The 11,831-nt window shown below is 45.4% G+C and overlaps 1 protein-coding gene across 1 annotated transcript in view; it reads right to left on the minus strand.

Moving 5' to 3' along the window:
* Nucleotides 1-11,155, minus strand: part of LOC149371928 (uncharacterized) — a 510,412-nt gene extending 499,257 nt beyond the window's left edge. The window contains exons 1-2 of the mRNA XM_089581374.1: nt 10,898-11,155; nt 9,879-10,090 (exon numbers count right to left, since the gene is read on the minus strand). Coding sequence (XP_089437500.1) covers nt 9,879-10,087 — 209 coding nt within the window. The 5' untranslated portion in view covers nt 10,088-10,090; nt 10,898-11,155. The remainder of the gene's footprint in view (nt 1-9,878; nt 10,091-10,897) is intronic.
* Nucleotides 11,156-11,831: the final 676 nt, after the last annotated feature.

The raw sequence follows: 11,831 nt of genomic DNA on the forward strand, positions 1-11,831 counted from the left end.
TGCGTGTGAGTGTGAGTGTGCGCGCGTGTGCGTGCGTGTGTGTACTTTGATTGTATCGTGTGTGTACTTTGATTATTTCGTTTTAAGCCGAGGCTTCACGCGGGCGACACAATTTTCTGGTGGGTGAGAGTGATGTTTTATGCCACAACTCGAGGTCCCTTCATTTAAAACCCAAAATCACATTTCCGGCCCTTTTGTCGTGAAATAACTGAAAACTCCATCAATCTGGTAAAAATTAGAAAATTTTGGAACCTAAAATTGCCTAAAACTTCGTAAAAAACCTCTTCGCCGAATTTTACACCCCAGATTCCTAGGAAAAAGGAAAACTTCCTGAATGAAACCTCCCTGCATGGTGTTTCCTGGTTGTGGTGTGTTGTTGATGGGTGGTGCCTATGGAGAATAGATTTGGAAGGTGGGTGTTGGATAACGCAACTGGAGAATGAGGGTGGGTACAAGTTTAATGATGAAGTAGATCGAGCTCCACGGTGGACTGGTCAGCAACCTCCTAGTTAGGAAAGTGAGGTTGGGAGGCGGCTGGTGGGCGGTGCTTCTCTAGTGTGGAGGCTTCCCTTACTTAGGCTGCTCTCGTTGGTACTGCGCTTTTTGTAAATGCCTATTAAGATAAAGATGAACTTTGTGTGAAGATCTCAGAAGTGTATCTAAAGGTTAATTTACATGCTCTTCTCCCTGATTCGTTAACTGGTAATAAAACAGAAGATAAGCTAACAAGCCTAGAGCTGAAAAGCGAACGATAAGTTCACGGACGCTGTTTTAAAAGGTAGATTAGCTTCTTGACAACATAACTTTTCTACCCCAAGGGAAAGCACGTGCCAGACCCGCACCCGATTTATTTAGGTCACGATACTATCAGATACGTGGATAGATTCAAATCCCTTGGCATTCTGTTTACATTGACAATGACATGAGATGCCCATGTAGAAGCTATCTCTCTTACCCTTTCTAGATCTATTGGAATTGTCTATCGCCTTAAATATGTTTTACCCTTGCAGGTCAGGATTACTCTGTATTACGCGTTTTTTATTCGTCTTTAAGTTACTGTTTTCTTGTGTGGGGAAATACGACTGTGACGAATATTAACAAACTTTCTTTTCTCCAAAAAAGAATGCTTCGCGCTGTTGCCAATTTACCTTAAGATTCACCAATCACGCCAATTTTCCGCGAGAACAGGATTGTGTTTGTGAGACACTTGTTTGATTACAGGTTTGCATGCTTTTATAAGCGAACAATATCCAAAGATGGCACCTACTTTTCTAATCTTGTCACACTTACACCTCGCCACTCTTCTTCTGACATTAGAAGCTGTGGCTCGTATGCAACCCCACAAATCAGAACCAACTATGGTTTCATGATGCTCGGATCTGTCTTGCCTCGGTTTCTAAACACACCTTTGTCTAATGAACTTAGTACAATGTCACTGTCTTCTATTCGCAACCTGTATATCTAACAGCACTGCTAACTAAAGCTTTATTTTTTGCTGGAAAGCACCACGCTCGAAATGCTGTTTGTGATAGTATAAAAATGTAGTCTCTATTTCTACAGTAGCAACTGGTATTATTAATATATGCCGTGTTCCTCTATATGTTGCTGTCATGCCGAGTTATGTTGCACTGAGTGTTGTTTAAATTTTTACCCCTTAATGCTCATACGTCAGTCAATGTGTATGCACGTTTTTTTTCGTGCATCATGTGCTGCTGCCAACATTCAGGGGTGGCGAGGCTTGTCAAGCAGTGGTGGAACACTGCTTTTTTCTCACCGTCCTCAGTTTTTTGTATTATGCGAAAAACTGGAATAAAGAGATGAAATGAAAAGTTAATAACAGGGGGGAGAGCCTCATGATGCTTGCCAAGGTTTTGGGAAGACGGCTTTTCTTCGTCTGGGCAAATGATTCATCATTGGCCGTGTTTAAATAGAGCCTTCACTCCGAGGAGGAATGCCCGGTGAGGGGAGGAGGGTATTATGTAGAAAGAGGGTTATGATGGAGAGAGTAAACTTGAAAACCTTATTCGAGCAGGATGGCTTCCAACGAGGGTTAGCCAGTTGAGCTGCAAATCTGTGACAAATAAGCCATGCCCGGCCGAAACGAATCAGGAGGGCGCGAAGTGTGAATATGAAAGGCTGTGTGAGCCCGCATGGGGAGCTGCGGCAAGTCGCATGGTACGACTGGCTGGCTTGACCAGTAAAAACTAGAATAAAGCAGTTCTGCGGATCAAGACCGGTTGATCCTCTTCAGCAGCCATTTAGCCTGGACAAATCATTCAAGATCACTCCCCCCATTCTAACACCCTTTCATGTTCACACCTTCCTGCGCCTCACGGAGGTTCTTCCTCTGAGCGAAGGCCCTAGTTAAACCTCGAAAATGATGAACCTTTTACCAAGACGAAGACAACTCTTCTTGTCGAAACGTTGGCAAGCACCTTGAGGCTTTCCCCTCAATTGCTGACTTTGTGTTGGAGTAGTTATTTGATCGGTGTGAAGCACTTAGCTCTTCGCCCCGATATTCCTTATAGAGACACAATGGAAGGGTAAGGTACCACTTTATTCATCGCAGTAGCATTCAACGTGTTAGAATGGAACTGCATAAACGTGTAAGAGCTCCTGGTCTACAAGAGAAGGCCCATAACTATGACAGTTATCTTGTTTCTTTTGCGGCAACACCTATGTTCGTTGGATGTTGCTCACCGCCAGCATGCCACATGCAAGATAGAATCATGCCAGGCCTGTGTCTATATTGTCCGAAGTGGAAAAGTAAGTCTCACGATGTATTACAACTTAGTCGGTGATGATTGCCTTTTAGCGCGATAGCGTTAATGGCCCCGTCCAACAGAAAATCCGCTGTCGGTGTTGTGAGTGAAGAATCGACGGCATGGTTCGGGGAGGTGGTCCCCAAAAAGCAACTTAGGGGGTCGGTGGGACCCCTATGTCACGTGACCATGCGTCGTCATCCAAACCTGCTCACCAGAGAATCATCAAACTGCCCACCGGAGCAGGTGGCAGTAAAATTAATGATTAGTTGCTCGGGAAGGGCAACCTGGGTCCCACAAGGCCCACCGCTGGGAGAACCTGCCATCGCAGGGCAGTGGCGGATCGCTTAACCTCTGCACCACTGCGCCTCGAGGAATATGAGGACTTCTATGGGAATTAACCCGTTACGCTATCACGTCATCCTCAAGGCGGTGCTCTAAGTGTTCCTTTTAGTTTTTTATTACGTCTCTCCTGACATCCTGAAATATGCCGACCAAAGGGTCGCGAAGAGAGATTTTGAACTAATTTCAATGCGCTATTATTTGTTCATTGATTCGTCGTTGGTCGGCGTTAATTCAATTTACTCTGCACTATCCATTAGCATAGCAACTTTTACCCAACTCTGTTGAAATCATGCTAAGGCAGCTGTTCAGGCACAGCAAATACCTCATTGTTGAGGCATATAACACTGAATAACATTTATTTCTTGTCTTGACAGAAATGAATATTTCTACGGCAGCTTTCTTCATAATTTTTATTTCGCCTCAATGGTCAGTAACCATTATTCGTTCTATTTCAGACAACAGGAGAATCAGATGATGGTTAAGGAAGTCCAGCGCCATTTTACCGGCGCAAAGAAATAAAATGTACTTGGCCAGCGCTTCTTTATAATCTCTTGGTACGGCACATGGCGGCATTGACCACTGCTTGTAGTATCTAATACGTAAAATAAGTAAACACCAAGGTCAGTGTGATATAAAAACGGGATAAGGGGCAGCCGCCATCAAATTTATAGAAGAAGAGGGCTGAAGTGTTCACGTCCTAATGAAGTAATAATGAAAGGACGACTGATTTTGTGAAAGCTTATTTTCTTTCCGGTGAAAAAAAGGAAGGAAATGCTTTCATATTCGCAATTTTAAGTTGGCATAAGAAGGGTCAAATAACTGGCCTTTTATCAGCATTTACTACTTTACTGAATTTCGTATGTATCGCAGCATGTTAAAAAAGGATCGCATCAATGCTTGGGTTTGAATGAACTGATCCTATATATGTCAATGAACACTTGTGCCCAGAAAATAAGATACTGTTGGGGAACGCAATCCAAACCAAACGCGATGTCGCTGGAAGTTTGCTTGGGTGTCTGAGGGAAAAATATTAATGAGGAAAGGAGAAAAATCGAAGGTGGTTCACATTACCGGTGAAGCAGATCTAGAAGGAATAACCCGGACCCATGGGACACAAGCACAAAGCGATAATAACCCCGACTTGAGCTCATAATGGCTCCCACAACAAACATATCCATACTTCATAGTAATCTTCGCAGTTTAAACAAAAACCTCAGCCCCCTACTTTCGTTTATCGTTGAAAAGGAGGAGTCCTTTGAAATCATAGCGATCACGTAAACGCGGCCGAAAAAGAACGGAAACATAACAATTTCTGGTTACACGACATTATCACAGCCACGGAACTCGAACTCGCAGTTTCGTGGTGGCGGTGTGGCGATGTTTGCTGCAGACAGCCTGCACTACACTATCTTGTCAGTTTCATCTTGTTCGCCCGAACTTGAAGCACTATTTCTGAAACTTGAATGAGGACTTGTAGTGGGCGTAGTTTACCGACCTCCGAGCTCAAATCTTGCCATGTTTTTTGACAAATTGGGAATGATCTTGTCATCTTTAGCCAAGAACTACAAAAAGGAAGGAAAACGTTGCAGAAACCGTTGCAAGGAAAACGTTGCATCGTTCCTATAAGGTAGCCAAAGGGATGCTTACAGCAAAGTTATTTCTTGTTAGGTTTTGTCTTACCTCCTCAGGCCATCATAGCGTCCTCGCTTTGTTTAATTTTCAGATCACATCGCAAACTTTCAAAACAAAAGCCATTCGCTCTGAAGTAGCAGAATACGAGAAACTTTGCCTTCTACCACCTTGTTTTGTTGCCCCTAAGCACTTTTATCAGATGAGGAATTCTGTTTTCAGGAACAGGGGTCTATAAAAAAAAAAAACATACGACTTGTTTGTGACTGGATTTCAAGGATTGGATGGCCTTGGAGATTCAGGGCCTGCGCGTGGAACGGAGTTCCTGTCGGAGGAAATAAGGAAAAAAGCGGAGCGGGAGGCCGCCAAAAGGGGGAGCACGTGGGCGTATTTGCCATATGCGGACATTTGAAGTCAGCTAACGCGCCTCGGTGCACCTCCACATAAAACGTGGTGTAATATGCAAATTAAGGACGACACGCCTGGCCCTTTTACTGCGACCCCACCCCCACGCCCCCTCCCATGAGAGTGAAGCATGCACGTTCGTTCGGGAAATCGGGCGCTGTTGTCTGCTAGACCTGGTCGTCGCCGGTCGCGATTCGGGTCGCGTTCGACTCGGATCGAGCGGCAGCTCAAATGACTCGGAGGAAATAAATTAGGAGTCGGCGCCCATTTCGACGCCTAGAAGAGATTGAACTAAAGTGGCTGTTTGGGCTTGCTGGCCATTGACCATGAATAAAGAATGCAGCGCGAAAAGACAAGGACAAACGAAGAAGTGGACAGGACTGGCGCTGACTACAAACACATTTATTCTAAGAAAAGAGCAGCTTTTATAATGCCATCCAAGACCCATGTGACCAGATAAAACATCAGGCGTGGGAAATCTATCTAACACTGATACACATCATTGCACACAACATGGAAGAAACAGCACATCGAGGCGACGCAACGTCAACCCGGTACCTAAAAACTGCATGGCTAAACGACCAGGAAGAGCCAAAATAAACAAGGAACAAAAGAATAAATTATCGTGAATTGCAGTCCAGTAATCATGAGGCAATTGGCAGAAACAAAGAACAGCAGCCAAAACAAAACAATACCGCAAAACTGTGTAAAAGTCGAAGCAAAGCAGAGTCAAAGAGACAACATGTTGTGTTGTGTCTCTGACTCTGCTTTGCTTCCACTTTTACACAGTTTTGCGGGATTGTTTTGTTTTGACTTTTGTTCTTTGAATTATCGTCTATTGCTGTCCACTCATCGTGAGGCAATTGGCAGAAACATTCTTTTGTTCCTCGTTTATTTTGGCTCTTCCTGGCCGTTTAGTCATGCAGTTTTTAGGTACCGGGGCGACGTTGCGTCGCCTCGATGTGCTGTTTCTTCCATGATGTGCGCAATGATGTGTATCAGTGTTAAATAGATTTACCACGCCTGATGCTTTATCTGGTCACGTGGGTCTTGGATGGCATTATAAAACCTGCTCTTTTCTTTGAATAAATGTGTTGGTAGTGAGCGCTAGCCCTGTCCATTTCTTCGTTTATGCTAGTCTTTTCGCGCTGCATTCTTTAACCATGATAGAAGAGATTGCTCCGCCCTCTCTCACCCTGTTTGCCGCCTATATTCCGTAAACACGTGTTTACCGTTCGGAGAAGTTAGTTTATTCCTGGATGTTGTCTGGTCAGTTGGTGCAAACAAATCTCTTTGAAAAACTGCTGTCCTCTTCAGTGCACTTTACATTTCATCATTATTTACCGTCCCCTAGTTCTGCTACAATGTCGTGTGCTCATAAATTAATGTGGCACTCCTGAGACATCATAGATGAAGTACTTTGACTTAAGATATCCGAAAATGGTAGTACGAAGCTTACACTGACGAAGTAGTGACGTTATGCTATCAAGGAAATACTACACAATAATTCACGGTACAAGAATGATCTTGTACCGTGATCTTCCTTGCGATTTAATCTGATGAGGATTTTTTTTTCCTTCATGTAACATGAGTCTTGTGTCTATTTTGTTCTCACCGTCATACTAATTTGATGTCCGTTATTTTGAATGTGTTTTTTTTTTTGCCTGTGTGTATGTCTGCGCGGTTCCGCTGCCTGTCGGGCTCTGCCGCTCAAGCCCTATGAGGCTTTGGCAGGCCGGATTTCTGTACATTTTTTTAAATATTTGGTGCAATAAAGAATTATTATTATTATTATTATTATTATTATTATTATTATTATTATTATTATTATTATTATTGGAGCATACAATGTTGTGCATAATTTGAAAGGCGGCTCTTCCAAAGAAATGTCAAGACTTAAGGGTGAAGAAGTTAAACTTGTAGGTGTATGATTTTCTCCTCATTCAGTGAGAGCCAGCAATGCGAAAGGCTAGCGGATCATTCCCGTCTGGGTAGCATTCTTATTGGCTATCAGGTGAAGACGAGAATTTCAAGATGGCGGCGTGCTAACGATTGCTAAATTAACAAGAATTGTGAAGAGGTGCACTGGCTGATGGGTGCAAAGCACCAGCCCTCAAATGCAACTATAATTGGAATGTCGTGTCGTCTCGCCCATTACGAAAGCGCCCATTCTGATATCCACATGAGGTGGCAATACCTAGATCACATGGCCACACCATCATCCTCCTGACGCGGATGGGGTGACACTGACGAAGCTCATAACGCAAAGACCTCAAAGACTCCGTAAACCACATCGTCACTGCGGCAGAAGCAGCAGAAACAAAAGCAAAAAAAAATTACAAGACGGTTACCACTGTAACACAACCTACAGCGACAGCTTTTGCGGTATTTTATTTTTACAGTATGTTGATGTACAGAATGTCAGAGTGACTTCTTATCTGTACAGCCTTGGAGCAAACTTTTTCGTTTTCGACACATGCCCGTTTATCGATTCGCTGTCTTCTCCAACCCGCCCAAGGCCCGCGGTGCCACCGATGACCCACTCCTCGAGTGGCGCGTTCCCTGATGCAGATGCACCGTGCTTCATTCCTCCGCGTTCGGCCTACTCGCTCTCCACTTTCCTCTGTAAATAACCTCTTTATGTTTCCCCGTAGTAACCAACCCCCGGTTGCGAATTCCTTCTCTATTGCCATACCCACTCCGTCCTTCAAGGGTAACTACCGTCCGAGTGGCTTTCGTTGAAACCACCCTCCACTCGCGCCTTACGCTGTCGCTGTATACTTTCCTCGTTCCACTGAAACCATCCTCCGGTTAAGATTTCGTGTCCAATCCATATAAGCTCCTCTTTCCACGGTAACTTCATTCCGGACAGTTCCTGTAGTAACCACCTTTCGGTTATGCCTTGCTATGCTCTCGCCATACCCTTCGCTTTACACAGTAAACCTTTTCCTCCTTCTACGTAACAATCCTCCTCTTTTCAGGGTAACTATCATCCGGGTGATTATTGCAGCAACCGCCGGCCAGTTGCGCCTTCTTATGCTCTCGCATTAGCCTCCTCCTTCAGATGTAGCCATCCTCAGATTGGGTATTCCTCCTTTCTCGCCGCATCATCCTTCTTTACGCTAACCACCCTCGAGATGGTTCCGGTGGTAACCAAACACCTGTTACGCTGACGGCTACAACACACTACTGCTACTGCTATTGCAACGATGCGAAAGCATGTAAAGATCGCTGAACCGCTGTCGCAGTAAAAAAAAACGCGCACTATGTTGAAACGAAACTCCTAAAGAAAAACATTGTGCAGCGCAGCACTGCGGGTTCTCACCAAGTCGGGGGTCCAGGGAATGCCTGCGGGCGCACACCGCTGTAGCAGAAAGTGGCTGATGCATAATTCGTGCATATAGAACTGCTTGTGAAAAAGAGCCCTCGTCTCCCCTATCGAACTTCCGGCTTGCCTAATGCGACCTGCTTGGGGACTGCAAGCAAAACGTGCATTGATCCCGAAGCCGCCGACATGGCGTCGGATGCTGCGAATTCAAATAAGCTTTGGCTGCAGATGTCTTCCATCAGTAAACTGAGTGGTGGCCAGACACGCAGATCCCTTGAACTACCTGTAACCCGCTGGTGCATCCCTCAGAGCATGGCTAAATATCGTTATTGCCTGGGTCAATTGAAGCCTTCTCATTGTTTTGATTACATGTTATTTCGAAGTGAATATTTATTTTTTTTTAGCCCGTTCATTTATTTGATTTCCTAGCAGTCTTATTTTCTCTCGTTTTCACTTGAATACCAGGTTTCGTGCCTTTCAAATGGTTCTTGATCATTAGAAGACTAGCGGTTGAAGGAGTTTGTTTGCAGTCATGGTTGTTAAAACTTGCTGGGGCTAGACATAACACTAAGAATACGACGAAGTGAAGCGCCAATGAGAAGCACGGGAAGCCTGAGTAGCTTTGCCTCATCATCTTATTCCTATGTTGTCTAGTCCTGGTGCCTTTTAAATGACGCGAAATTCTTTGACTTGTACAGATTTTTCCAGAAACGATCGCAGGTTATGCTTATGCTGCCCCTGAGACAACGCTGGCTGAGTTACCGTAACTCTTACAGGCATTGAGCAGACAAGGGTGGAGAAATGCGGTACTCGTTATGATATACAAATGAAGGAAGCCAACAGTCAATGACACCAAGAAAAGCATAGGTGTCGTGTTTTGTCGGGGACAGCAGACGAAGGCCAGGTGGGTGGAAAACCGAGTTTCTGAAGGCAAGAAGTTTCTGAAGGCAAGAAGTGCGCCCTTTGCATTACAACCTGCGATCGAGGCCGAGCTTAATGAGCTGGAAGGCATGGGAGTCATTTCACCAGTTGCGACGAACAGCTATGCCACACCGGTTACCAGTAGTAAAGAAGGACGGTGGCATAAGACTATGCGGTGATTACAAGACCACCCTAAATCCTTGTCTTGAAACTGACCGGTACCCACTGCCGAGAGTCGATGAGGGTTTTGCGGCGCTCGCAGGGAGCCAAGAATTTTCTAAGATTGATCTCAACAGAGCCTATCAGCAGGTAGTAATGCAAAGGGCACACTTCTTGCCTTCAGAAACTTCGGCACGCTACCATCTTTTAGCGAAAACTCTGCTCTTTCTTCTGAAATCGTTCCCAGTTCGTCATTAAACAATCTCTGCTATCTGTCTAGAAGTGCGCGTAGTCTGGCAGTTTGACTCGAACAAGCAGAACCATCTGACCTGGAAATAGCGTTGAGCTCGAATATACTGCTCCAATTGAGTCGGATGGCTTGCAACCATTGTCGACGTAGCAGCGGAAGTCCCTTTTCTTTCGTGATGTAGAGAGGCAGCTGGGCCCTCTGCTCTCCGTACTGCACGGCCACGTGAGCGACTCCAACAGGCAGTACCATGGCTCCCTGGAACGTCCGCAGCTTCAGCGTCGTTGGCATGACCTTGATTGAGGGAAACACCTGCCGAAACTCATAAAGACATGACAGACACAGTAGTCCCTGTATCCAGCTCCATGACCAAAGGCCGACCTTCCACGTGCACAGAAATTTCTATCGCAGCCAGACCAGGCGCAATAATTTCTTTCATGCTTACAGAAGCTTGAACGGTAACAAACATCTTCATCGAGTTTCGCCGCGCTCCCTTCGTCTTTTGCTGCTTGTTAGCTTGGCATGCTCTTTGCATGTGTCCTTTCTTATCACATTTGAAACAGGTGGCCGCTATGTGCGGACACAGTCGGCTTGCATGCTTCGCCGGCCCGCAGCGATAGCAGTTCCGCTGCGTCATATCGCTTTCCCCAACGGCTCTGACCTGTGACCGTCCGGAACGCCCGTATCAGAGGCGTGCGCTTCTGCTACGCTCTTTTTCGTTGCTTCCATTGCTAGCGCTCGTTCCACGGCTTTTTGAAGGGTTAGCTTGTTATCCTCCGTGAATAACACTCGCTGTATATCTTCTCTGCGCAAACCGCAAACAAAACGGTCCCGCAGCTACTGATCGAGTGCGGATTCATATTCACATGTCAGCGCTAATTTCCGCAACTGTGCATCATATTCCGAAATCGATTCAGTCTCGAGTTGCGCTTTCCTCTGAAAGATCGCGCGTTCACTAATTACCGACGGCTTCGGTGACGAGTGGTCGCCTAGAAGTTTCTTTAGCACGTCGAAACTTTTAGCTGACGGCAATTCCGGCGCGGTCAATAACTTGAGGAGACTGTACGTCTTTGGGCCCACGAGACTCAAAAAAGCGTGTACCTTGCCGTCCTCGGGGATACGGTTGACCAGGAGAAACGACGTTAAGCGTTTCTCGTACGGCGGCTAGTCGCTCGTAGACTCGTCGAAGGGCTCGATGTTTCCCAGTCGACCGACGAGTTGCGTCACTGCTCCCGCTGCTGGCGAACCATCCGTTGCCATGTCGGCTTGCTGTAGAACTTGTCAGAATCCCATTCTCGTCGCCAAAATGTCGTGTTTTGTCGGAGACAGCAGACGAAGGCCAGGTGGGTGGAAAACCGAATGTTGTTTATTCCATCACAGCTTGTAGTGGAATGCGCGGTAGCCGAGCAGCGCGGCTTATCTTATAGCTGCAGCTCTCGCGATAGTCGCGCCGCCGCTATCGCTCTAGCTGCGATGGTTACATAACATAGGGAAATTTTTCTGTCTTTTCTTTCTTATTTTTGGTGTTGGTCAGTAGGAAATTAATAGTGTAATTGTTTTACGGCTGAAATATAATGGAATATAAAAACGAAGAATAAACGGAGCAGCCATTTAAGCTCCGCCTTAAGGGTATGACGCGATAGCCTAACTGGTAAATTACCATATCTCTAGAAGTTCATTTTCTACTTCGCATTCATAGGTCCCTGGGAATCCTCATACCCCCTCCTTGCGCAGTGGTGTTGCTGTTAAACGATGTGCACTGAAGCGATGCGATGACAGGTGCTGCCATCGGTAGCCCTTTTGCGACCCAGGGTCACTTCAAATTCAAAGTTTGTTTGTTTCTCCATACAATACAAAAACGGCAAAAGAACTCTCTCTACCCAGACACGACAGCTAGTAAATGGATCCAAATCAGGCGTTCAATTAAACAGGCACTGCATAAATATCAGGAAACAAAACCAAAATATTTATTGTGTAATAGAAAGCATTAAATAAGATATTCATAATTGATAAAATTGCCTACATGGAAACATTA

The sequence above is a fragment of the Amblyomma mixtum genome, chromosome 1, assembly GCF_055824585.1.
Source record: "Amblyomma mixtum isolate Tamu chromosome 1, ASM5582458v1, whole genome shotgun sequence".
Taxonomy (NCBI): Eukaryota; Metazoa; Arthropoda; class Arachnida; order Ixodida; family Ixodidae; genus Amblyomma; species Amblyomma mixtum.